General features: G+C 52.4%; 6 protein-coding genes across 6 annotated transcripts; 3 read left to right on the top strand and 3 right to left on the bottom strand.

Annotated features, from left to right (window-relative positions):
• Positions 1–40: 40 nt before the first annotated feature.
• On the top strand, positions 41–6,010 carry CTAM01_01335 (uncharacterized protein; the record flags this gene model as incomplete). Its single annotated transcript, XM_060517377.1, has 3 exons — positions 41–759; positions 3,776–4,591; positions 4,642–6,010. The coding sequence occupies 3 exons, from the start codon at positions 41–43 to the stop codon at positions 6,008–6,010; spliced, it is 2,904 nt and encodes a 967-aa protein (XP_060387838.1).
• A 5,374-nt stretch (positions 6,011–11,384) lies between these two features.
• Positions 11,385–13,019, top strand: CTAM01_01334 (kelch domain-containing protein; the record flags this gene model as incomplete). Its single annotated transcript, XM_060517376.1, has 1 exon — positions 11,385–13,019. The coding sequence occupies one exon, from the start codon at positions 11,385–11,387 to the stop codon at positions 13,017–13,019; it is 1,635 nt and encodes a 544-aa protein (XP_060387837.1).
• A 459-nt stretch (positions 13,020–13,478) lies between these two features.
• Positions 13,479–13,685, bottom strand: CTAM01_01333 (uncharacterized protein; the record flags this gene model as incomplete). Its single annotated transcript, XM_060517375.1, has 1 exon — positions 13,479–13,685. The coding sequence occupies one exon, from the start codon at positions 13,683–13,685 to the stop codon at positions 13,479–13,481; it is 207 nt and encodes a 68-aa protein (XP_060387836.1).
• Positions 13,686–14,559: 874 nt separating this feature from the next.
• CTAM01_01332 (uncharacterized protein) lies at positions 14,560–15,351 on the bottom strand (the record flags this gene model as incomplete). The annotated part of the gene is made up of 2 exons (XM_060517374.1): positions 14,560–14,618; positions 14,715–15,351. 2 exons carry the CDS (start codon positions 15,349–15,351, stop codon positions 14,560–14,562), a joined length of 696 nt encoding a protein of 231 aa, XP_060387835.1.
• A 4,055-nt stretch (positions 15,352–19,406) lies between these two features.
• CTAM01_01331 (uncharacterized protein) lies at positions 19,407–20,307 on the bottom strand (the record flags this gene model as incomplete). Its single annotated transcript, XM_060517373.1, has 2 exons — positions 19,407–20,047; positions 20,136–20,307. 2 exons carry the CDS (start codon positions 20,305–20,307, stop codon positions 19,407–19,409), a joined length of 813 nt encoding a protein of 270 aa, XP_060387834.1.
• Positions 20,308–24,069: 3,762 nt separating this feature from the next.
• Positions 24,070–24,345, top strand: CTAM01_01330 (uncharacterized protein; the record flags this gene model as incomplete). The annotated part of the gene is made up of 1 exon (XM_060517372.1): positions 24,070–24,345. The coding sequence occupies one exon, from the start codon at positions 24,070–24,072 to the stop codon at positions 24,343–24,345; it is 276 nt and encodes a 91-aa protein (XP_060387833.1).
• Between the last annotated feature and the right edge of the window lie 897 nt (positions 24,346–25,242).

Below are 25,242 nucleotides of genomic sequence, written 5' to 3'. Positions count from 1 at the left end.
AGACTTCTTCCTGAGATACAATCCGCAATCAAATTACGAGATGAGTGTAAAGCTACGACACCCGAGGACTGGCATGTGGCTTGAACGTCATTCGTCTTTCCAGCAATGGCTTCGCACCCAAGGGTCCCGACTCTGGTTGAGCGGCATTCCCGGCGCCGGAAAAACGGTACTCGCAGGCTCAATTATTGGCCATGCTCTTGCGAGAAGCTCAGATACCGTTGCTGTAGGCTTTTTCTTCTGCGACTACAAGAACGAGACGACGCAGAGCCCTGTCAATATTCTTGGGGGCTTGGCGTATCAATTGGCGATACAGAGCGAGAAAGCGTATTCGATGCTCGAAGAGTATTACTTTGAGCTTCATCCAGACAAGGGACTCCCTCGCTCTCCCAACACAGAAGACCTAGGACGAACCATCTTGAGGATGTGTCAAGTCTTTGAACATACCTACATAGTGGTTGATGGCCTGGATGAATGCGGAGATCACGCAGAGGAGGTTGTGGAGGCGCTTTGCGATATTGCAGAAAACTCCGACGAATTATCGATGGCGCTGCTTAGTCGTGACGAGGACAACATCCAACGACACCTCCGAGATTCCGAGAAGAAGTTTCTCAATATACAGATTGCAGCTCATACGGACGACATCACTGAGTTTCTCACGTCGGAAATTGAACGACGTATTCGCAGCAGAAAGCTGGTATTCGAAGATCACTCTCTAAAAGCAGAGATTCTAGAAAGCCTTGTGGCCGGTGCACATGGAATGTAAGCACGAATAAACTTGAAATTTATAACATGGAGATTTGGCTGACTCGAATTTGGCTAGGTTTCGCTGGGTTGCCTGTCAATTGGATCACCTTGGAGGCTGCGATTCTGACGAGCAATGTCGAGAAGCCCTGCGCAGTCTCCCACCCGACCTCCCGGAGACTTACATGCGCATCTTGAGGAGAGTTTCTCCAGCAAAACAAACACAGGTTCAGATGACACTGCACTTCATCGCTTACGCTGAACCAAAACTTGACATTGAGAAATTGAGAGAGGTTCTTTCAATACCATCAACTAGCCAGCATCTAAGCCCATCTGGTATCATAAGGGATGACGCAATAGCCAGGTATTGCAGTAGTCTGATTCGAAAGTCAAATGAAGGAAACTACTTTGAATTCGCTCATTCTTCGGTTCAAGAATTTTTGACGAGTGACATTTTACAGTCATCCGATTTAGGGATGTTTCACATTACTCGATCTCATTGCAACAAACTCCTAGCAGTGCGATGCTTGGAATATCTTCAGCTCGACAACTTCAATCATCTGCCGACGGCAACAAGTGAGGAACTCGCCTATATGGAACAGAGGCATGAGAAATATCGTCTATACGAATATGCTGCGAACTATTGGTTATGTTTCGCTAGAGAAGAATGGACACATCCTGAGTTGCTAGCCAAGGCGAAACGGCTATTCGACCAGCAAAAATCCTCGCACTTCACGTCATGGGCAGTGACTTTAGTAAGGAATATCTGGTCTGAAGCTCTTGTTTGGCATACCGATACGGTAAACATCAACATGAAGACAGTTGATTCGATAGCGGAAATCATTCACGACAGCTTCCGACCACTGCACCTCGCGGCGACTATGTCACTACCAGAGATCAGTTCATTCCTACTACAGACTTCGGATCAGCACGAGACCAAATGCATACTTGGAACTCCAATCGAGTGTGCCGTAAAGTGTCTTTACGGGGTTCTCGGGCACCCCGTAGTCGATTCTGATGATTTTATGCCCAGACCGGCGTGGTTTCGGCGCTACATGGGAACGGACAGTCTTGAATTTGCTTATACCATTGAAACCGTTGGATTGTTTTTGAGTATGAGTCTCCAAGCACCAGAGGGTCTTTTACGTGCTTCTCTCAGTGATGGGATCAAAACATGCAACCTTTCGGTCGCTCGGCTACTCGTCGACAAAGGTCTTATTCCCACTCAAAGCGATTTAGACCATTTCAAAAGGGCCATGGACGCTACGATTGCTAATGACGTACAATTGTGGAACAAAAGACGTCTGCCATCACTGTGCAAGTTCTGCGAAGCGCTTAGCTCTGGAATTGATACTTCGCCCTTGCATCTTGGGTTTTGTCAGTCGGCGTGGGAATATTGCGTGCAATTGAGTCCGAATCCCAATGATCTTAAAGGCTATAATATCAGTTCCAAAGTTACTGATGATGCACATAGCCTCGAGACGATGGCATTGGCGGCCTGTCGGACCTACGATATTAGTATGTTGCAGGAAGTGGTTGATGATCAGCGAGTTGATGTTTCATCCATCTTGAGCCCTGACCATGAAGACGGGTTGCTGCATTTACTAGTCCGGTCAGAACATGATTATGAGGGAGACGGAATGGATGACACGTGGATCGTCAAGGCCGAAGAAGTATTAGACTTGCTACTGAGCGTCGGCTGCAGCCTATCCAAGCGTAACAGTGATGGTCATACACCATTGACGCTTGCAATCGAGAAGAGAGAGATCGATTTCGCCAGAGTCATCCTAAAGAGGTGCGAAAATGAACCGACGGCCTGGGAATGCCAGACTGCAATACTGTTTTTGGTTGCTGAATCAGGCTCTGAAGGGATCTTACCCCTACTTCGAAGTATGGGTCTGGAAGTTCACCCGGCCGACTATGAACAGAAAAACCCGCTACATTGTTTGAATTCCTATGCGACTTTGGCTATGGTAAAAGAATTGGAGTCACTGATCCCAGACGCAAGGCAAAGTCGAAGCTGTGCAAAGTTGCCTTGGGAATCTTACATGGATAACATATTAGCCCTAGACCCAGAGTACCCTTTCCAAACGCCATCTTTCTTCATCTCGCCAGCTGTGGAGGTGCTGGAGTATCTAATTCAGCCGCTCGCGACTCACTTAGATCCTTCCGAGGCGTCAAAAGTGTGGAAGCACTACGCCGCAAGAACTTTTCAGGGCCTACACCTTGCATCCAAGTATATAGACGAAACAGCCAGATGCCTGACAAGAGTTGGCATCTTCGTCGCTTACGAGAAAGACCATTCGAAATCTGCGCTTCTACCGATCGCTGAAGCCTGTTCGAATAAGTGGTTGGACAAGCTTCACATCAGATACTTCCCCCTCACAGACGAAACGTTGTGTTTCTTACTGAAGACTACAACATACTGGAACAGCCTCCAGAAGTCACCATACACTGTTGAACTTCTCAAAGTGTCTGCGACTCTCAACCACACCATGGCAGTAGATCAGCTTTTGGTCCGAGGCATTGGTGTCCACCGACGTTACGGAGGGTTTTCCGCAGTGGAACATGTTTGTGCGTTGCCAGCGACCCACGAAGACGACACTTCCAGAGTACGGCAACTTCTTGATCATGCAGATCCGAAGTATTTGAATCAAACAAATCCAAAGTCCGGCTTGGGGTTGATTCATCTCTCGAACGAGGATGATGTGCCACGGTTCAGGCGAGAAATAGTTGAGATGCTTCTAATGTGCGGTTCTGACGCAGATCTTCGGATCAACACCCACCCATACTCTTCAGCGTTAGCTTACCACTTGTCTGGCAAACGTTCTGACCTGGCAGCTGTTCTCCTCCTTCATGGAGCGGATCCCACAGTCCCATGCCGATCTGGGTGGACAGCGGCTCACGCGGCAACTGCATGTGGTAGCGTGTCGTTCTTGTCCGAACTTCTTGAGCACAGGAATCCCAGTTGGAATATTGACTGGGAAGGTCAAAGTGTTTTTTCCCATGGGAATCAAACTTACAAAGGCATCAGACCGCTGCATTACGCGGCCATCTCATCTGTTGATTGTCTCCATTTCGTCCTCGAGGAGGTGGCTTCTATCAGCCTGGAAGCCACGGCAGAAAATGGGTACACTGTTGTTCACTTTGCAGTCTTGGGCGGGGAAACCAGTGCGATTGAGCTTGTCCACGCTCGAGGTGCAAACATCAACGCGAGGTCAGTTGATGGTCAACTAGCCTTGCATCTTGCTGTTGATGGAGGCAATCTTGCGGCAGTCGAAAAGCTTTTAGAACTGGGCAGTGAAATGACATCCGACTATCATGGAATGACGCCGCTGCTACTGGCATATCAACGCGAGGACCAAAGGATCATCAACTGCCTCAGAGACCACGACAAGGGCCAGTGCGACGTAGTTCCAGACGGTATACGTTCTGCAGCTCTTGCTCAAACAGTGTTTAAAGCTATACAAGTTGGAAACCTTTCTTCTTGTCAGCAGCTCCTTGCGCCACTGTCAACGGTCGATATCGATTTACCTGGGCACACATCTGGAGTGTGCACAGCTCTTGGAGTCGCTGTATGCTTTGGGAGGTTGGAGATCATAACTTGGCTTCTAGAACAAGGTGCGAATGCGGATTATCCCTACGGGAACGATGGTTCTATCATTCAATTGATGATGAGTCAACCTCGCTTGAATACAGGATTACAAGCGATGCTCAAGAGGTATACTGCAACCGGTGGTAGCGTTCTGAACGAGCCAGGATGTCTAGTAGCCACAGCTGTGAGGGCAAATAATGAAGGAGGGTTGAGAATACTTCTGGATCATCTTAAAGCAAATAGAAAGCTTTACGCGTAAGTTAGTCTCCAAGGTTGGCAAAGTCTGCTCGCTCACATCTACACAGAAAGGAAGCTGGTGTAGGCTCGTCGGCAGCTTTGGCATTAGCCGTCAATAGAAGATGGCAGGGCAGGACACCCTTGCATTGGGCGGCATCTATGAAAAATGTGTCGACCGTTCAGTTGCTAATCGACAGTGGTGCCGATCTTGAGGCCACAGACGACAAGGGTTGGACCCCCCTCCTCGTTTCTATCAAGGCGCCAGCTACATTTGACCTTTCAGCTGTTGTCCGAGCTCTACTCGAGTCTGGAAGCGATCTAAAGTATCGCGATAACAACGGCGTTACGCCGATAGCTGAAGCATGTACACAGGGAAACCCTCGTGTCATTTCAGCTCTGATGGATAGGGGCCCGGATGTACTTGTCGAAGATTATGGAAAGTGCAATGTATTACACCGTCTCTTCACACGCGACGAGACTGATGAAACGAACGTCGCCAGGCCTGCACTATTCATTAAACTAACTCGAATGGGCGTCAACCCACACAAACTTGACATATTCGGCTGCTCTGCCCTTCATCTGAGTATTTTTCACAAATCCATGGTGGCCCTCTTGCTAAATGGAGACCTCCAGATTCAGGACGAAAGGCCTATTCCATGGTCGACTATGTTTCTGGGTAGAGATGCTACCAACGAAGCTGCAGCATGCTTGACAACAGCCTTTCGAATGTACCGTCGAAAGCTGTCGACGGAGAAGCTCCGCACACTTCTGAACCTAGAGGCTGGCGGGTTTTGGAACCCCCTGTCTTTTGCTGCATCTAGAGGGCAAATTCAAGTCATGAAAAATATACTGTCTCTGGGAATCCCGATAGACTTCGAAGGCTGTCCGGAAGGCTCCGCACTGATGGCGGCTTCCAGCGCAGGAAATTTGGAATCCGTCATCTATCTCGTTCGCCATGGAGCGAGCATCTCCTTCCAAGGCCACAATGACTTTCGGTCTGCAGTGGAGCTCGCAGCTACCTCGCCGCGTGTCCTTCGCTGGTTGCTTGTTGATCGGTTCACAGACCAAAAGAAGCTCGACCAATTTTGCCATGAGTCGACCTCCCTATCGATAGGCTACAAGCCATGGAGTGGGACCCAGAAAGCCGAGATGATCATATCAGGACGATGGGAGAGACAGCCACATGAGTCTTCTCGGCAATACTGGGCACGTCTATCAAGCATGACAGAAGAGCTCAGAGGCAAGTTCCTTCCTCCTAACAAAGGGAAGACAACGCGGAGACAGTCCAAGCTGGTTCCAATAGAATCTGTCAATATTGTAATCGGTGGGTATTTTGTTCCGTACGATGCCTCGTTGGGAGAACGCGTAACGAGGAAGAGCAAGTGGTCGGAGCTGAGCTTGGAGGTCCGAGAGTGTCTGGAGCGTTACTGCTTATGATCTTGAGGGGAACTTGTGCTATTGCGTGGGAATTGAGCTGGTTAATATCTCGTGTAGTTATCATCCAGGCTGGCGTAAGGTGGAGTTATGATAGTCACGTTTCTTTCAAGACTCTATGCTACTTTCCAATCATAATCCATGTATCAAAGCTTCCCGAGAACTCTTTACATGATGACATGGACCGTATACAGCCGAGGGAGATCATCCTCAGAGACGGAGAGCACATACTCACAGTATCGCCAGACCTTCTCGCATGTCCTGAGAGTGACAAGGCTTGCCCGTGGTCTTATATCATAAGGCAGACAGCAGCCGACTTAGCTTTCCCTGGCACCGAGCCGCAACTATCATCGGTATCTGAGCAGTTGACGACAGGACGGGACACCCACTTCCTTCTTAGTTAACAAGGAAGAACTCGCCATTCCCTTCGGAACTACGCAACACGATCCCTCACCGTCCACCAAGGCTACAAAACAAAAAGAAGAGTTAGAAGTATATACATGCAACACCGGGCATTCGCCGGTCGTCTCCGACCCGACTACTACTCCGGCCCTCACCGGTTTATCGATGGGAGAGCGGACGGGATCCCGAGTTCTCCAGTGGGTGTGGTCGCATGTGTTATGTCTTGGTGGTGAGGGTGCTCATGTTGGAGCTGTCACTAGAGGCTGGTGATAGTGGTTTCATGTCAGGGGCAAAAAGAGGATCTTGAGATTGAGTCGCGAACACAGTCAAAAGAATTTGTTGGCTGTATTCATCAGACTACGTCAAATGTCTGCTCTGGCCGGAGACGAATATGTCAAAAAGGGGTGCTGGAATGCCTTCAACCGGCAAAAGTTCCGAAACCGAGAATCGAACTCGGGGCTATGCCTAACCTCTCATATTGAGATGAGAGGGCATCATGTTGGCCACTACACCATATCGGATGTTCATGGAAATCCTTGACAGAAACTCATCCAAGCAGCTCTCCACTTGCGGGCCTCCACCTGTAGCCCGTCATCCACGCGGGCTTAGCGCCCAGCGGACCCACAGCACCGGCCACAACCCCCGAACATCGGCGTGTCTACCGACCGAACGTCTTCCGAGATACGACCTCGAGCGAGTCATGGCACGGCTCGCATCCCATGTCAGAAACCCGACCAGTTCGTCTCAGCCCCCAATGAATTCGCGTTTTCTGGGCGGTCATTTGTTTGGCGTTGCAGTCTTGGGATTCTCTGGCTTTTGAAATCTCGTCTAACGCACCTAGTTCCATGGACTAGTCCGTCTTTCTTGCCTGCCGCACCGGTCTAAAAAGTAGCTCGACTGAATGGCAGGCACCCAGGTCCACGGGCAGACATTACCCTGGTGTTGGGGATCTCAATCTAACCAGTGACCCCTCCCTTCTCACCAACCACGGACACCACGACCACCCATTACCGTGATCTGCCACCACGCTACCCACCGGCATTAAACCCCCGGAGAACCGGGAGTGGGATGGTGGGCATGCAAGTGACAAAATGGGATAATGGCCAACAAAAGATTACCATGCTTACTTACTTACCTGCTTATTGTCCACAATGTTTTTATTCTTTTTATTCCTGTTAGTTCTACTGTTCCTTTATCTTTTAAGAATTATTTGAGAAAAGAAGAGGAACAGTGATAACAGGAATAGGAATAGGGACAATAAGAATGGGAACAGGGAGAATAGGAACAGGAACAAGAGGGAGAGGAACAAGGTCAACAGGAATAATAGGAGTGATAGGATAAGCGCTAGGGAGGGTACCTATAGAGCGGCAACCGAAGGTGTCGCCCACCTGGCATGGTACTGTAGTGCCAATGTTTCGAGGAGGGTGTGGGTAAAGATGACGTTGATCGATCCTTTTGTAGTTCATCGACTCTTGGGAAGATGTTCTGCCGGGGGTAGACCCCCTGGGCACGTTCGGGGGCCTCGTTTATAGCCTCAGAAGTAGACGGTACATCTTGCATGGCGACACGTCGATGTACTCGATACATCTTGGTCTTGGCTGTCTGCTCGGGTACCGTCTCCTCTTGCCTAATCTGATCTTCTTGAACTTGCGATTGTCCGTTCTCTCGTATGTGAGACAGGAATATCAGTGGGACGCCTTGCGCAGGAATAGCTTGATGCGATTGTGAATCCTGAGTCGTGAAAAGGAGATTAGGAGATAATCTTCCAGGAAGAGATCCGAATTGTTCGTCGGAAGTGCAACATGGCCCCCGGTTCTCGTCGTTCGATTCGTCATACTCGTCAGAGCTGGCGATGTAATGACGCAAATCAGATATCACATCAGAACGGGGGCTCCAAATGCCCATCAAACAGATTTCGGGGCTGGGATATCGTGGGGATTTCCTCCTCAACAACACGCAGGCCGCTCCGCACACGTGTATGGCCCGGAGGCCAGAACTTCCTCTCTCACTCTCCCTCAACCCCCGGTCTTGGCAGGGTGGCAGGCAGGAAAAAGATCCGGGACTTGAATCGTGTATCGTGCATCGGACAAGACTACGAATATGGATTGCAGCTCAAAAGCCACGGGATATGGAACTCCAAATTTCCAGCTTTCCCTTGCCGGACTGACTCCAAACTCCGCTAAACCCCTCACGAACTCCTCATCGCCTTTTCGCTTCAAGTCCATCCCAGGAAACCGATGTTCCCAGCACCCCCCCGGGAATGGACTGTCTTGGGTGGCAAGGGGTCCTATCCGAGCGGCTGGCAACACAGCTCTTCTCGGGTCTCCTGACCTCGTATGCTCACCGTTTTCGTATGAAGAGTCGAGACGGTCTCTGGACGGTTGTGAGCAGGTCACGCAAGCATGCCTACTCACACCCCTCTCTTGAATCGCCAAAAAAACGCACAATGTAGCAACTTCCTTGATTAAACCCCCCAGATGGGAATTGCGTCACTGTAATCTCAATAAGGCAGAGTCGCTTCTTATCTTACTTTTTGCCTAGTTCCCCCGGACTCCTGGTGGGAGTCTCAAAGCTCACACCCAAGAGAGCGGCACGACTTGCCTGCCCGTTCCGATTGGGAAAGGCTTCGAAATGGTTAAGGTTTGTTGTGTAACCCGTCAACTATGAGATGACGTTGTGGATAATGGACGCGGCCCCGCGCCGCCGGCCAAAGGAGTTGGTTGCGGAGTCTCACTCGCAGCTTGCCTGCCAACCTTTCTCCAGACTCCCGAAATGCTGTTGTCGGCTAAAGTGAAGGTTCACTTACTCATACAAAGCATGCTATTTCGGCAAAAGATGGGTATATCCCGATAGGAATCCCGATTTGTTATCACTTCAAAGCCCGAGCAAGTGGGTGATGGCGGCGGGCAAAACTTGGGCAGAACTTCTCCTCGTCGGCACGAAGAATTAGGTGCTAGCTCGGTTATGCCGTGAAGTCGAAATCTCGAGAGCTAAATTGGGAAAAGAGCCTGGTGAATACCGAGACATGTCAGAGCTTTCGCTAAACTAAGGTAAGAGAAAACATGGAAAACATCAGGTCTCACTTTGGCTCTTAGTCCAAATCTGAGTTCAAACCCCGGCCGGCAGTAGATGAGAAGCTGCAGCTGAACATCCCATGGCTTCCTAGGGGCCCTTTCGAAATTAGTCGCTTCTTCGGTTCTATCAGACCGAGCAACCTTGGGCTGTCATTGTTAAATTGCGCATTCTTCAGTAAGTTCAACTAGCTAACTATGAATGGATCCATTGTCAACATGAGTTGATGCTCCCCACCATCTATGATGAGCCCATTAGCTGCGAAATGGTGCTCAAAGACAGTGAGTGCCATGAGTAGGGTCGGGGTGCAATCCCGCGAGGCATGTTTTGAAATTAGGATATTCCCTTCAAGATTTGCTGGGTAGGACTTGAAGATATATATAGTACCTGTAACGTCGGATAACGGGACACTTCACGAGTGAGATGTACCCTGTGGGTGATGATATTTCCTTGGAAAATGGTCATTGTGACCTGGTGATTTCTCAATTTGAGTTCGATTTCACTGAACATATCATATTTTCGCTTCTCCGGAGACATCTTGGTCGCCCGGCGTCCGTAAATTACTTTCATGTCACATTGTATCCTTATAAGAAATATGTCCAAGATCCTGACTGCGGGGTGTTACTGTGTGCGATCTTGTTTTCCCCCATGATTACATGCTGGCTACTTTCATGCGCAGAGCCAAGCCCAGGGCTCACCCGAATTTGTGAGAATGAATCCGAGGAGAGACACTGTCTCAAAGTATTAGACTTTCACAATGACTTGGAATTTCACACATGATCGGACATGTCGCTGAGCATCTAGAACACGTGTGAAGTAATTGGTAGTTGCCAGCTGGAGAGGATCACCTGTGACCTCACGCGACCAATCACACCCACCCTGGGCGAACTGCCTTACCATGCCCTGAGGTGACACCGTGACAGCAAGACAGCGGCAGGTAGCGGGCAGGCTCGAGGAGCACAGCAGGCCAATGCAGGGGCCGACAGTGGTCTGTGCTTGGCTTTGGCGAGGGGGATGCCTTAACGAGAGTTGTGATACGTGGGCGGAATTGCTCAGGGACCAGAGGCTAGCCCTTCCAGCCCTTCTGGGCCTTCTAGCCCTCGGATCCCGCCAATCTCAGCCCAGGGAAGGGACGGAGCCGATGGATGCTGCTCCAGCAAAGTACCTTTCATTACCTCATCTCAAGGCTTAAGGCATACCTAGTATCCCGTAGCTGACATGGGGGGCACACCTGCCTGTCTGTACCTTATTGTTAACCTACCCGAGGCCTAGCAGTGATCGCACTAACAAGGCCCCGTCACCGAGGTCGTGCGACGCACCTTCCCCTGCCAGTGCCAGCCCACGTCCGCCCGCCCTCCCCTCTGCCTTCTTGTCAGGGCCAGCGCCAGCAACTGTACCGACCTACTTCCTGCAACATAGATACCACTACCAGCGCCTACTACAAGCACTAGAGCCTTCCTTGGGACCCGACCTTGCGAACAAGACGAAAGTGGATCTCTTTTCTGCGGCTAGGCTCCAATTCTCTCCTCTACCCTACTACGGCTACCTGGCGTTCTGCAACCAAACTACACGTACCATACCTCACAGCAGACCACACAAGCCCCGAGTCATCCAACGACACAGCAACTGCAACACAACCCTCAGCAACCCAAGTAAACAAATTTGTCCCTCGACTCAAGCCCCGAAGCCCCCTCGACGCACGTCCGTTAGCCTGCTCCCGAATCACCGCTCTCCCGACGACCTTGCCTCGCCAATTGGCCCGATATACTACCTTCTCTCTGCCCTCTCTTCCCACACCACCTCCCTCCCTCGAACCGCAATCGCCTTGTCCCAAAGACCGACCCCCCGGACAATCATCCACATCCTCGCGAGAGGGGGGCAATGACTATTCCCCCGCCGAACCATGGCTGATTCGGCCAGGTCCTCGGACAAGAACCCCCGGTCCCCCCTCAAGTCCAAGGTTGTACGCTCTCAGAAGATCTCTCCGCCCAACGATTCCCGGCCCCCACCACCAGGCGTTCCCGACGATCTCGAGGACTTCAGCGACCGCGACATCGAGCAGCACCGCCGTGTTCCCTCCGCTCCGGGAGGACCCATAATCTCGCGTTCCCATACTCCCGGTCACCTTGCCTCCAAGAGTCAAGACCGTCGCCGCAAACCTTCCGAACTCTCCATTCGCCAGCGCTCCCAGTCGGCGTCCCAGGCCCAGGCCTCACAACAGTCTCGTACGACACCCACGAGCGCGAATACCCCTAGGCCTCCGCCACCGTCCTTCCGGCCGAGCAATACTGCCAGCGATGCCACGACGCTGAACAGCAACGATGGCTCCGAGTCTACCGGTGGCCACGGCTCCGACCGTGACGGCCGCCGCCCTATCGCCATGCGCTCCACATCTGCCATAGCCGCAAAGCCTTCTTCGCTCCCTCTCTCGTCATCCTCAACACGCCAGCTCTCGACGACAGTATCCTCAAGATCCGCTCCCAAAGGTCAACATATCCCCTTTCCGCCCCTCCAGGACCCAAAGACTGCGCCAGATGTACCTCCGGCCCCATCATCAGGCATGTACTGGTCGCGAGCGCCCGTCTCAGGGGCTCCCCATACGTCACTTCGCGCTCACACGACCACGCTTGTCGGATCCAACATATTTGTGTTTGGAGGCTGCGACTCCCGCGCCTGTTTCAACGAGCTCTACGTCTTTGATGCAGATGCCTTCTACTGGTCCGTACCGCACGTTACCGGCGAGATCCCTGTGCCACTGCGCGCAATGACCTGCACAGCTGTCGGCAAAAAGCTGGTGATTTTTGGCGGTGGCGATGGGCCCGCCTATTACAATGATATATACGTTCTAGACACGACAAATTTCAGGTGGCACCGGCCAAAGATTATAGGCGACCGTGTCCCCTCCAAACGTCGCGCGCACACAGCCTGCCTCTACAAGAACGGCATCTACATCTTTGGAGGCGGTGATGGGGTTCGCGCTCTCAACGATGTCTGGCGCCTCGACGTTAGCGATATGAACAAGATGTCATGGAAGCTTGTCTCCGGGCCGGAGCGGGCCCCGCCCCCGGGCGTCCGGGAGACTCGCCCGAAGCCCCGCGGCTACCACACCGCCAACATGGTGGGAAGCAAGCTGATCATCTTTGGCGGCTCCGATGGCGGCGAGTGCTTCAACGACGTGTGGGTCTACGACGTCGACGCCCATATCTGGAAAGCCGTGTCCATCCCGCAGACCTACCGCCGCCTATCACATACGGCCACCCTCGTCGGCTCCTATCTATTCATTGTTGGTGGACACGATGGCAACGAGTATTCCAACGATGTCCTGCTACTTAACCTCGTTACCATGACGTGGGATCGTCGGCGCGTCTATGGATTGCCGCCTAGTGGCCGTGGATATCACGGCACCGTTCTGTACGATAGCCGTCTGTTCATCATTGGTGGATTTGACGGCAGCGAAGTGTTTAGCGATGTCTGGATGTTGGAACTGGCTGTGCACGCGTATTATTCCCAGATTAGCCACTTCACTATTGAGGTCTAAGATTCAAGGAAGAAGCTGGGAGCCTGCCGTTGTTCTTGCTTTTTCAACAGCATCTTTGCCATATACCGTAATCTTGGTTAATCTGTTTCTCCTCACCCCAAATTTCGTGCGTCGTTTTCCAAGGCAGCAATGCCTCTTATCTACAGTTATCTACCTATGCTTGATGACGGAACGGCTTTATTAAAATCCTAGGTGGGCGATGGATAGGCAGGTGGGCAGGCAGGCATGCGTTATCTTTTGTTTTTATTTACCTATCTTATATACCTGTTGAACATATCTGGCCCTTTCACTTCAGAGGGATAGAGACGCTGAGTGTTGGGATCTGCTCTCTTGTGCTCTTCGCTTATCTATCATTGTGTGACGTGACGTGACGAATCCGTAATTGTGAGATCTCTCTCAACTACGGATATACTTAGTATGTAACATCGGGTGGTGGTTGCCCTTGTTTGTATCCGTACATCACCCAATCGTGGGATGCCGGATCGACAAACGCAACTCGTACTTTTTTTTGGACTGACTCGCGAATCTTTCGGTGTCTGGTCTGGCCCGTACCGCTTGCTGCGCGAGTAGGGGGCGGATGGATGAATGGATGAATGGATGGATGGATGGGGTTTTTGATGCGGGGAGGTACGTCATTCCAGCAAGGGAGTTGTTCTCGATGATCATTTGGAGTCGTTTATTTTTATTTTTATTTTTTGAGTGAGTCGAGGCAAGTACGTAGAGGGAGTTGGAGTAGGTATTCTTGGACTTGGAGTAACAAAGAAAAAAGTTACCGTCGGAGGTCCCAGGACGGAGGAGACGGAGGGCAAGGAAGGCAAGGAGGAGGAAAAGGAGGGGTGGGTTGCGCTCCGCCAAGGATCACGGGAGCTTGGCCCCCCCCTCTCTCTCGTCTCGATGTTCCGCTGTACGAATACCATAGCCTAGCGTGTTCTGGGTAAGTAGCTAGTGTTTCCGTTCCCCTGCGATTCCTCTAGGTAAATGGCAACGAAACCGATAACGGTCATCGAAAATAGAAGAATGGTGGCTTCGGATTCATTATTGCTGGGGGAAGTAGCGGGCATATATGGATCTGGTGTATGGTCGTATCACGCCACCTGAGTGGTCTGATTATACGTGTGCAGAGAAGGGCTATCGCTTGCCTCTCTGCAATTACTCACGCGGGAACTGCATTGGCAGCTGTGACCAGAAGGTGAATTAAGTAGAAATTGTATTCAGCAAAGACTTGCTACACCGCCGGACTGATATATCAGACATCTAGTTTCTCGCTTGCCAATGTCGCTCTCTCTCATAGTGACATTCGAACAATCATCAATGGGTGTTGAACGACGAGGCCGTGGCCCGGTCATCAACGCTTTTCTCCCTATATAAATATAACGCCGGCAATGCAAAATGAAAATCATCCGCCAAGCTGATCTCTCTGCTCCGTGGGGAACTTTGCTCTGCGAAAGACATAGGAAATAATTCGTACATTGAACCCTGTATGGGTTCATGGAACAGGTGGATGGATGGGTGATAAGTCGAGTGATGCCTCTAGAAATGTTTACTTCTGCTCGGAAGCCTTGCGGGCAGCGATGCGGCGCTCCTCGGCAGCAACCATATCTGTTTGATAGAATGTCAGTAATGAGCTCCGGTAACAACAGTGGGGATCGGCTGATCACCCGCTCGGGGAGATAAGCCTGGGGAATGTTAACGTACCCTTCCATAGGTCCTGGCCCTCGTACTCCTCCTTGTGAATCTTCTTCTCAATGAGGTGCTTGTGCTCCGGGTCCTCGGGGTCGATAATCATAACCGTCTCCCAGCGGCCGGCGCCCGTCTTGGCGTCCTGCATCTCAAAGGCGGCGGTCACGACAAGCATGACGACGGCGAGGGCCTGCGCGTAGACACGAGCCTGAACGAGCTTCTGCGCGCCCGTGAGGTACTTGTCCTTGCCGACGATGGCGAGCGCGACGCCCATGGACGCGAGCCACGACGCAAAGACGATGGAGTACCGGTTCTCGCGGCCCCACTCCTTGAGCTTCTGCATCTCCGTCTCGTTGGCCTTGGCCTCGGCGATGGCGCGCGCCGTCGCGTCCTTGTAGCCGTACATGGGGTCCTTTTCCTTGCCGAAGCGGATGGACTCGCGGTCGGCGTGGACGATGGCGCCAAAGGTCGCGGACGAGGTGACGAGGAAGGAGCGGAAGGGGAGGGTGAGCTGACGGAAGGCAGGGTAGCGCTTGCTTGCGAAGAGGACGCCGCCGAGTCCGACAGCCAGACCGGCCGTGCCGCCGATGAGGCCGGCCTTGACAACGACGCTGTAGTGCTCTGCCTCCTCTTCTTTGCTGAGGACCTTCATGATTGCGGTTTATGCGGGGTGGTTGTGGTGTGTTAAATGGTGTGGACCTTTCGGATCGCAGAGGGAGGAACAGGTATTTGTTCCTCAATGGGGGAAAAAGAACTGAAGCTGCAAAAAGAGTTGTTTAGGTGCGCAGCCTTGTAGGTTTTGGTGTTGTCGGGATCTGAGCCGGCGGTGGTGGTCGTGGGGATAGTAGTGTCGTAATTACGTGGTGGTTGGTGACGGATGGATGACGGATCGGGATTCGAAGCTACCTTTGCTCGTTTTCGCTAAGGTCAATGGTCTCAGTGAATCGCGGTCTTGAAATTTTTGATGGATGTTTCTGTGCAGCTGAGAATAGTGAGGCTGAAGAAGGTGTCAATGGCCTTATATCCAATGAATGGAATTGTCAAAGTTGATGACAGATGCAGACGGCGATTGAAAACCTGGTGGACGGGACGCCGCGTGGGCGAAAAAAGCTCTCATGGGACCCAGAATCGTGCCATGAGGTCGTCGCTACGGCATGATGTAATGGACCCTTGTTGTCCGGTCTTTGCCGGCCCGCAAGTGCTGGCCCTGCTCTCAGTAACGCCTCGCGGCACCACAAAGCGGCTGTTCAGCGGCCGGGCTGTCTCTCAGTCTAGAGCCCTCCGCGGAATCACTCACCTCTGCAAACACCGAGAAATTTCCGCACTGGCTGAGTAAGCCGTGAGGGAACAATTTCATCTCTTCTGATTGGCTGTCACATTCCTCAGAGACACAAAAAAACCGGACGAGGCGCCGCACATTCCCATCGGTCGTCAGTCTGACCACTTTGCCAGAGAGTTCCCTATTTTCGCCGTTTGCTCGAGGCTCCAGTAAATTATGGGATTTCAAACGCCGAACGCCTTGTCCCCCCCGAGGCTTCAGGCAGACTGCTGCAGTGGAAATACTCGCGTATCGGGGATCATTCAGCTGCGGACCTGGAGATCGCCGACTTATGTCCACCGCTTTCCTGATGACGGGGACGCCGCTCTCGGGTTGGGTCAACTCTCTCTCCGCGTTGGTCGGGCCTGAGCGCCCGGCAAGAAATGCTGCCTTCCAAGTCCATCGAATCCGACCTGCCGAGGGCGACCCCTTTTGACAGCGAAGTCTCCCCGTAGAACGGCCCCTTTCACTCACCGGCCGCGCCCGAACGCTCAGCCCGGCGCCCCATAATATCCGTGTACGCACATGCCGTTGGACACGAATAAGCAAGGTACGAATACTCGCCAGATGCTCTCTGTAAGGATGGGAGTGGCCTGATGTTGGTAATCTGCATTTCTGACACCACTCTCACTCGCCTATACCATTTTGCCATTCTCCTTTATTTGATTTGTGCGCTAGCCAGGCGCATGCGGCAAAGGCGATCCTGTAATTGTAGTACCAGAGTGCGCATGAAGGGTTGTTCCGAGGTCGCCCTAGAAATAATTTGTCGTGGTTGTTGTTGTTTCTTCCCAGCCCTTGACCGCCCTGCCATGGCTATGAGTTGTTCTCCTCTCGCAAGTGGGGGCTCAGGGTCAAGCCATGTTGAACGACGCTTCGGAACAACTAGAATGGCTTCTAGCAAGATGTCAGCTGGCTACCAAGGCCATGCATTGCCTCTTGCTTCATACTGGTGCTAGGCAGCAAAAGGAATCGCATCTATAGGTTTGTCAGTCCATTCCCGCGCCGTGTTGGGCGTCTTCCCCGCAAAGCGCGGCGCTTGGAGATGCCTGGGAAAAGTGCGTGATGTTTCTGAGCAAGCTTCACAGATTCGCAAGACTGGCCTGAAGTAAATGTTCAGCGCAGAAAGTGTCCAACAACACATCTTGGCGGTGTGTGGACGAGCATTCAGAGGCGGTGAGTAGAAACTCATCTCATGACTGCGTCAAACCGGCAAAACCCAAATCCTTTCCAGCGTGGTAGTGGTGGTGCCGTTGGTGCATTGGCGCGAGAATATAGGAGGCCAAATTTCCGTAGCTTAACTCTCGTCGAGTTTCGGGTGCTCTTCTGTTTCAAAGCTTCGAGAGATACTCAGGGTCCAAGTCATGCAGTCCACCAATATCCACATGCAACAGAGCTTCCGCCCCGATTCAGGGTCCTCGCTGTTATGCGTTGCATACAGAGTACAGATGCGCCCCGTAATTCTCACCGCTGGTTGGGTGATGGATTACTCCGTCGTAATACACAGTCTACGGATTCGTGTGTCATGATGGCAAACAAAATCACAGACCAGGTCAAGGTCTCCTACGTAGTAAATTAGTGAAGGCCAGTCCTCACTAGGTATTGATGAGAGGGACGGGGGCGATTCCCGTGCGCCTCATTCTTCAGCCCGAACCGTCTTCTAGAAACCTTCCACGATCCTTGCTAGGGTCAGGGTCCTCTGTGCGCTCCCGCCTGCCACGTTTGCCCTCAGCCCCCGACAAAGCCCGAGTCACCGAGCGACTTGTAGCTTTTGGGCGTACGGAGGATGGATCTTGAAAGCTCGAAGCCACGGTAGCTGACCTAAGTCTAAATCATCACTAGGTCTCAAGTGGCTGCTTCTTCCTTGTTGAAGGTTATCTTCGTTGGTGTAGGTATTCGTTTCGTGCGCCCCTTTAGCACCTACATTTCCAATGTTGTCCCTCATCCACAGCGTTACTTCATTCGTAAGGTCGTCCGAACTGCTGGCTCTGGGCCTCCTTTAGTCTGAATCATGCCTCATGCGTGCATCATGGACTGTCGTTGTGCGGAGGCTGTTTGAGGGCAACCCCTTGTGGTATTGGGCCTACTTCGGCAATGTCCTCTCTACCTAACACCGCGTCTAGGCTTCATCCTGGGCGAGTCCGGTCCGAAGCTCTCAGATCGGCTGGCGCCGAGTCATTCGCTCGAAGCGAACACGGCATTGAAGACATTACGTACCCGTCCAGAATAATTCGGCTTTAGCACCAAGTAGTGCGTATAAGCCCTGGAGTTGCTTAGCAAGGCATCTTCCCATCCCGCTATACCTGTATGTCGAGAACAACCAAGAGTGATTGGTAATAAGCGTTGAAGCCAGATGCCTTCTCGGGCATTCGAAAGCAGGCTCTGCGAGTAGCTCCTGTGAGGGTATGCTAGGCCCTTCGCAATTGGGGAGTTCATGGGTGGCCGATATTGCTGTTGGGTTATGGAGCGTTCCGCTAGAATCTAGGGCTTCCCAAATAACATTTGTGGTTTGTGATGATTGAGGGACTACGGATATGCAGCCAGAGAGTTAAGGAGCCACAAGGCTCAATAGCAATAAGGCACGGAACCTGTAATAATCTCCTACCCGAGGGACAAAATATCGGCTCGTGTGCAGAACCATGTGTATCCACAGGTGGGCCGGTGAAGAGTGATGGACAGCCGACCATGCAGTATCGAGATTGCGGCATTTCAGGCGTTACCCCGCTACGGTTCCTGGCATTAACACATCGCCATCTGGGTGGACGGCCGAACGGTGGACAAACGCTGACGTTACCGTAGCCGTCTCCGCGATCTCGGCCGGGTCGTGTAACATGAGGAGTGTTCGGGACTCCGTGCCTGCGGGGTGAAGTGTGGGTGGTGGTGTCAGTGTTGGTGGTTCGTCGGCCAAGCGCACGCAGGATCTTGGATTGCTCCTTCAACAGTTGGCCGGGTCGGCGGGGAGACAATTGTGGCAAGCCGGTTTTGATGAGCAAGATCGGCGAGGGAAATCGTACAATATGATGCTTCTGGCCACGGCCATCACATGCAGCACGTAGGTCAACAGCGGGTCATACCATCGAGGGTGCAGCCTAGGTAGGAGTGAAGTGGATGGGTTCGAGATCGAGGTGTAAACCCAAGATCGCACAGAGATCCGGTAGCTTGCGGCCACGCTTCGAAGCCCATGTGCACCTCATCTGGTGGGAGAGAGATGACAAGCGAGTCAATCCCCTGGAGATCTACGGCTCTTTTGGTCCACTGCCCTGGACCACGTTGCCTGTCAAATCACAGTCTGGGGGTGAAAGCATGGCAGAAAAGTTGGTACAGCGCATTGCCAATCCAAGCTGTATCTCACTGAGATGAAGGTTGCGGCGAGCCCCAGCAAGGGGGAAAGGTTATTCCAAAGTTTTTGGGACGAGGAAATGATGCATCGAGTATTGAGGGGCGCCGTTTGCGGCGGTACTTTGGTGTTGAGATTTTGGGATATCATTCGGTGTACGGAGTATGCGTTTGCTGTTCTTCGCTATCCGCGGCTGCGGACAAAGTCGATCTTTTCCAACTTGTAAGTTGTCCGTGGCTTCCTCTACCTGCAACTCGTTCATCAGTCTGCAGGCGAAATGAAAAGCCTCGGTCTTCTCAAACGCGCCCATGTTCTGTGCTTGATGAGCCAGGGAGTATGTGTATCTGTTCGGAATTGCTGTAGATCGTGGGCGGTCGTCTGCCGTGGTAGGTAAAGTGTCCGTGAGAAACGTCCCACACCGCCTTTCCTCCCAAGAACGAGGTGTCCGTAGTGACGATGGGTTGCTCGTTACAAACGGTCCTCCCCTCTGAGACAGGTCAGAAATGTCGGCGAAATTGGGATCCAGGTATGCGGCGCTAAAGAGCGGTGTTCGTAGGCAGCTTTGGGATTTGCCAGCCTCTGCTTCCGCCAGCCAGCCAAGGATACATAGGAGCCATGTCCCTGAGTAGCAAAGTGTCAAGTGCCTCGCGCAGCCCACCCATGCGACGGTGAATTCATCCGGAGCGGGAGCGAATTCTGGGAAAAGGCAGCAGGGTGTGCACGGCGAACGTTAGGCTCGTTTTAGTTGTTGCGGCTAGCAAGGGTATCGTAGCGAGACACAGACCTGGCGCCCCGACGCTGGACTTGGCTGCGTCTTTGGCCTTGGGGGTGCCATTGTCGAAACTGTCATTCGTCGGATCCGGAGTGGACCGGCATCGGTGGGGTGTTGCTTCTGTTCCGCTTCTGCATGTATTCGCTGCACCGTGTTCCCATTCCCAGCCGTGCCAGCGTGCCATTGCCTCCACCATGAGGTAAACGTCGTGGGTAAGGCACCCAGCCCAGGACCCCGAAAGCAGACATGCAAGTATTGTAGGACCTGACCGCCTTCCTTGCTGCGGGCCCAGAGGTTACAGAGCTGAGAGACCCTGTTTCTGCCACTTTCTTTTCCGACGTTCCCACAAACTTCTTAGGAATTTCCATGGATGTCACCTTGAGCTCGCTTTGAGTTCCCTGAGTGCTTGACCGTCGTCATATGCGTAGAAAGCGAAGCAGGAAGCAGGCATCGTCCGAGGCGCATCTCCTCTCCCTCCATCTCTATCCTGCTGTGTGCACTGTGCAGTGACAGACAGGAATCGTATCTAGATTCTAGTTACTAGAGGGGTTTGCTGGAGTGGTGATGGTTGGCACACCAAGAGTTCGGAACCCCTTCCGTAGCCTCCTACCTTCCTTCTGTCTGAAATTTGGGATATGCTGTTGACTCGGCCGCTTCGGAAAGCCATGCAGCATTCTGCCTCGCTTTTCTTCTTGGTCGTCTTCTCAGCCTAGTGCACCTTTCCCTCAGCAACAATTTTGTATCTCGTCTTTGTTGTTGTAGACGGTCAATCACCGAGGACGGGTAGCGGCCGATGAGTGCAGTACATAGACTTGACATGGAGCATGGAGTGGCCAAGCAGGCCTGTCCCCGACACTAAATGTCTGGCTATGAGTCAAGCATGGCAGCTTAGAGGCGGGTGTGCGGCAGCCCTGTCCAGTCATCTCGTGGCATCTCCATCCGTCGGTACCGTAGGATCCACCGCTACAGAATAATTCTGGGCAATTCGTGGCTCGCTGACGTTGATTTTCTGATTTGACGTTGTTGCCAGCCGGTGCTTCTTGCGGAGCTCAACTTGTATGAGAAACTTCCACGAAAATCAATATTGGGTCTTTTGGCACATCGCTCGCGGCTCGCATCTGCGGACAAGCCCTGGGGGGAGGGGGCGAGTTGGAGTAGCAGCCTCCAATATGTCTGAGTACTGTACGTTTGCTCGGAGGCATCATCGATGGTCGCATAAATGACGCCTGCGATTGGCCTGCGGCTGGTGACGTTCTTGTCGGCAAGGCAGGTTGACGATCAGGCGCAGGGCCGGCGCAACTCACCCGCCAACCAGCCTCTCTCAGCTGGAGCCGATGGTGCCTGTCCTGTATTCGTAGAGTATATTCGCACCAGCAGCCAGCTTGACCAGCCTTTCGTGTCTCGCAGGACTCCGACCCAGCGCTCCGGGTTACTCGAAGTAGACAGGCTCACTGGTCCATGTTTGGCAACCTGAATCGTGCCTGTGCGTGACTTGTCGGTATAGGAGATGAGAGGTGATGAAATAGTTCCATCGATCCAAGTACGTATCCGTCGAAGGTAGGCATTTCATGTGGCCTGGCGTGGATATGGTGGGCAGACAGGCTCGACGGCTCCATTTAACACAGTGACCATGACCTTGTTCGATTCCTAGAGCGTCCCCAAGAGACTGGGTCGATCACGTAACGGTTTGGATCCTGCTCCGTCCCCTGTGCTTGAGGCCTTCATCTCTGACACGGGATTCATATTCATCCCCGTGGAACCTGCCCTTTGTGTCTTTTCCCTTCCTTCCTTGGAGAGCAAAGATGGGCTATCGCAGGTGGGAACAGCGGAAAATAGACGGTGGATAAGAAGCGTTTGATCATGGATCGTGTAAGTCGTTGCGCTAGGATAGCCTGTGACAGACGTAGACAAGACTTTGCCTGGGAGGTAGCGTCGAAAGGGGAGGCTAAGGGACCAATGGAACATAATTGGGGGCCGGCCGGGATGGTGCCGGCACATGTCGACGGACGCCGCTGGCCGTGTGGCAACAAGCTGGTCTAGGAACGGTTCGATGCTGTGTGATGGGTGTGTGCGGTTTTGGCGAGAAGGTATCCAGCATGGCAGAAACGCGTCCAAGAGTGGTCTGTACAGAGCCATGTAACGAAACTCGTCTCTTATTTCGATTGATCGATCAATGATGACTGCTGCTAATGCCAGAATGCCGGGCGGCGGGGAGAGATTTGCAGCCACAAACGAGGTGTGTTATTCCAGACTTTACGGAGTACTTTGTACGAATATTCGCAGGTAAGAGAAGAGGATATCCGCCATTACGTACCTTGCCGTATGGTATCCGCCTCGAGGCAAGCGCTAAAATTCATTACAGGGCTACAGGCAGGCCTGCAGGCAAGCCCTCGTCTTCGCCTGTTCATTATTGCTTCTTCTTCGACGTCGGTGCCTCCCTTGCCCTCCTTCGAGACTCGAGAGTAAGAATGGAGTCGTGAAAGAGTGGGATCGCAGGTCCCCTGGGGCGCCAGCTGGTCGGCTTGTTGCTTTTTCCTCGTCTGTTGTTCCTTCCTCGGTGGATCGTGCCACGCCTGCCTCAAGAAAAGTCCCTTGCTATGACCGTTGCCTTGCCTTTACCTTACCTTTTCCGGACCTGTTATTCGTCGAGAAGATCGTCTGACCCAGGACGTACTTGCCTGCCCGGTGTCATCTCCTGCCTCCTTCCTGTCGTCGCCGCCTCCGTCGTTCATGCGGAGCGTCGAGCAGGAGCGCTTACCGCACTGAGATGCGTACCTACCTGTTCATACCTTCCTTACCTTATGTATCAGCTTGTTGGAAGTTCTGCCATGGAAGATGAGGTACGGAGCACTTGGAAACTTAACATCATCAACGACGGGAAGGAAGAGTGTGGTAAGCCGAGTTAAGTACCTTACATTTAGCTGAGGAACGCTACCTTTGGAGGCAGGTACCAAGTATCTTGTACTTTACATCTCTGTCTTACCTACACAGTAAAGGTACCTAACTACCCCCGAAATATCTATCGAGGCCAAGGCTATCCCACACAAATCCCCTAACAAACGGCGCAATTGTCTGTCTTACTCTACCCCAGGAAACATCAATGAGCGGTACATCGAACCAGATCAGACACTTGGGGCTTATTTGCCTTTTGATTTGGTCGTTGTAGAGAGCACCGTTTGTCGTCGAGGAGTCACACTAACAGTCATCGGCCGTTAGGGTGTGTGTCTGTGTGGTGCCATTCGCCCGTGTTCCCCCGTTCTTCTCTGCCTCGCCCGCGCCTGAGCTTGGGCTCAGACCCAATATCTACGGCCCCGATGGGAAAGTACAACGGGCACGCAGGTAACCAGCATGTTGGTGGTGTGTGAGTGTGTGTGCTATTGCAGCAAACTCCCCATCTGGATCTGGGAGTGCTGAAAGTCTAAGGTGTAGGTCAACATCGGTGTGCCTGCCAGTCCGAGACAAGACGATTGGGTCCCCTCTCGCTTTCTTGCTTTGCCTTTCTCGCCATCTCCTGCATACCTCCAGCTTGCTTCACCTACTGCGCAGAGACCGTACTTTACGTTCGAGCAGTTGGCACTATGTATGTAGATGACAGCCCCTTCATGGGACAGAAAGACAGACAGACGGACAGTAAGGTGCTACTAACATGGACTGGAACCCCCGTCGTCGTCATTGACACCCCCAAAACTTTCCCACATTTCCCACCCCCAAATATCGGCCGAGCTTTCGTCGAGGGGACCGCTTTCCAAGCGCCTTCCAAGTTCCGTGCTCTGCCTTACCTTATCCTACAGATACCCTCCTCCTTCTCCTCCGCCTTCTCCCCAAGTCCCAACCTACTTCCCAAGGTGCCCTTGGACCGATCAACCTAGAGCCTGGACTGACCAGGTCAAGTACCTTGACTCTTGCGCCAGGACAACCCGGATTTGTGCTTGTGTCGAGTCAACGCATGCCCATCTCTTCCATCATACCGCTTGTCTTCTTATTCATAACCCCGTGCCCTTCCTGGCTTTCGTCCCCGACATCTGTTGTGCTTCTACTCTTGACTTCGTCCCAGATCTGCTTCCCCCAATCTATCAGTCATCCATTTATACTGCCTTTTACCTCCTCTTCACCTCGAGCTCTCAAGGCCCCGTCCATTTACAGTCTTGCATTGCCGACGGAAGAACAACACACAACAATCGATACCAATACCCACTCTAACAACCCCTTGTCGAGACTATAAGACGATTTCTTATAATCATAATAAACAGCATCGACAACACCCAAGCAACCGTTCACAAAGTACAATACCCGTTGATTCGTCTCGACAGTTGACTATCTTCTTCGATGATCAACACTCATCTTCATCTTCAGCCCAGAGCCTCACCCAGCGTCGCTATTACGCCTCTGCGGACATAGATCGGTCACAACTTTTCGGAGATAACATCATCCAGCCGTCACCACTACTTCCACAGCCTTCCGGAACTAGCTCGTTTCCGATCTTTGGACAGTAGAAACCACTAAGACGCGGAAGACTTGCGCACTCGATTTTCGCCTCCGACCTTTGAACGCACCTTCTAGAGGTCATTACCAATACCACGCGCTGTCGCCGTCGCCGGAATACCTACCAATCCACCATCCTCGGTCGGTCCCCAGCCCACCTTTATTCGCCTCCCTAGGCGGTACACCAAAACTACGGCCACCACGAACTGTTCCGTCAGGTACCTCCCAACCTTTCGTTGCCCAAGGTACTTTCCGGGAAAAGGTACTTGGACCATCACTTTTTAAGCTTCGACCTGCCACCGCCGCAGTACCCCCAGCAAATCGTATTCGAGACACCCAATACCTACCTTTTGCACCGAGTCCGCCCCATCCCCTCATATTCCTCTGTCGATTCCCCAGAATTGGCAGAGAATCCAAACCAGAGACAAAATCAAGAGAAACAGGGGGAAAAGAAGTGCAGCACACAAAGGCAGCACATATACGCACGCATTCCCTCACACCCCTCCCCCCTCTTTTTTCTCTTGACACATTACAGCGGCAGCGCTGCTAGTCGAGACGCGGACTCGATCTCCTTTTTCGGGGCGCATCCGCCGGCTGCATTCAGTGGCCCGATTAAATAAGTACCCACAAAAAGGGT

This window comes from Colletotrichum tamarilloi (genome assembly GCF_030869305.1).
Source record: "Colletotrichum tamarilloi strain Tom-12 chromosome Unknown Scaffold_3.1, whole genome shotgun sequence".
Taxonomy (NCBI): Eukaryota; Fungi; Ascomycota; class Sordariomycetes; order Glomerellales; family Glomerellaceae; genus Colletotrichum; species Colletotrichum tamarilloi.
Note: the sequence above shows the minus strand (reverse complement) of the source record. Positions and strands in the feature narration are given on the sequence as shown.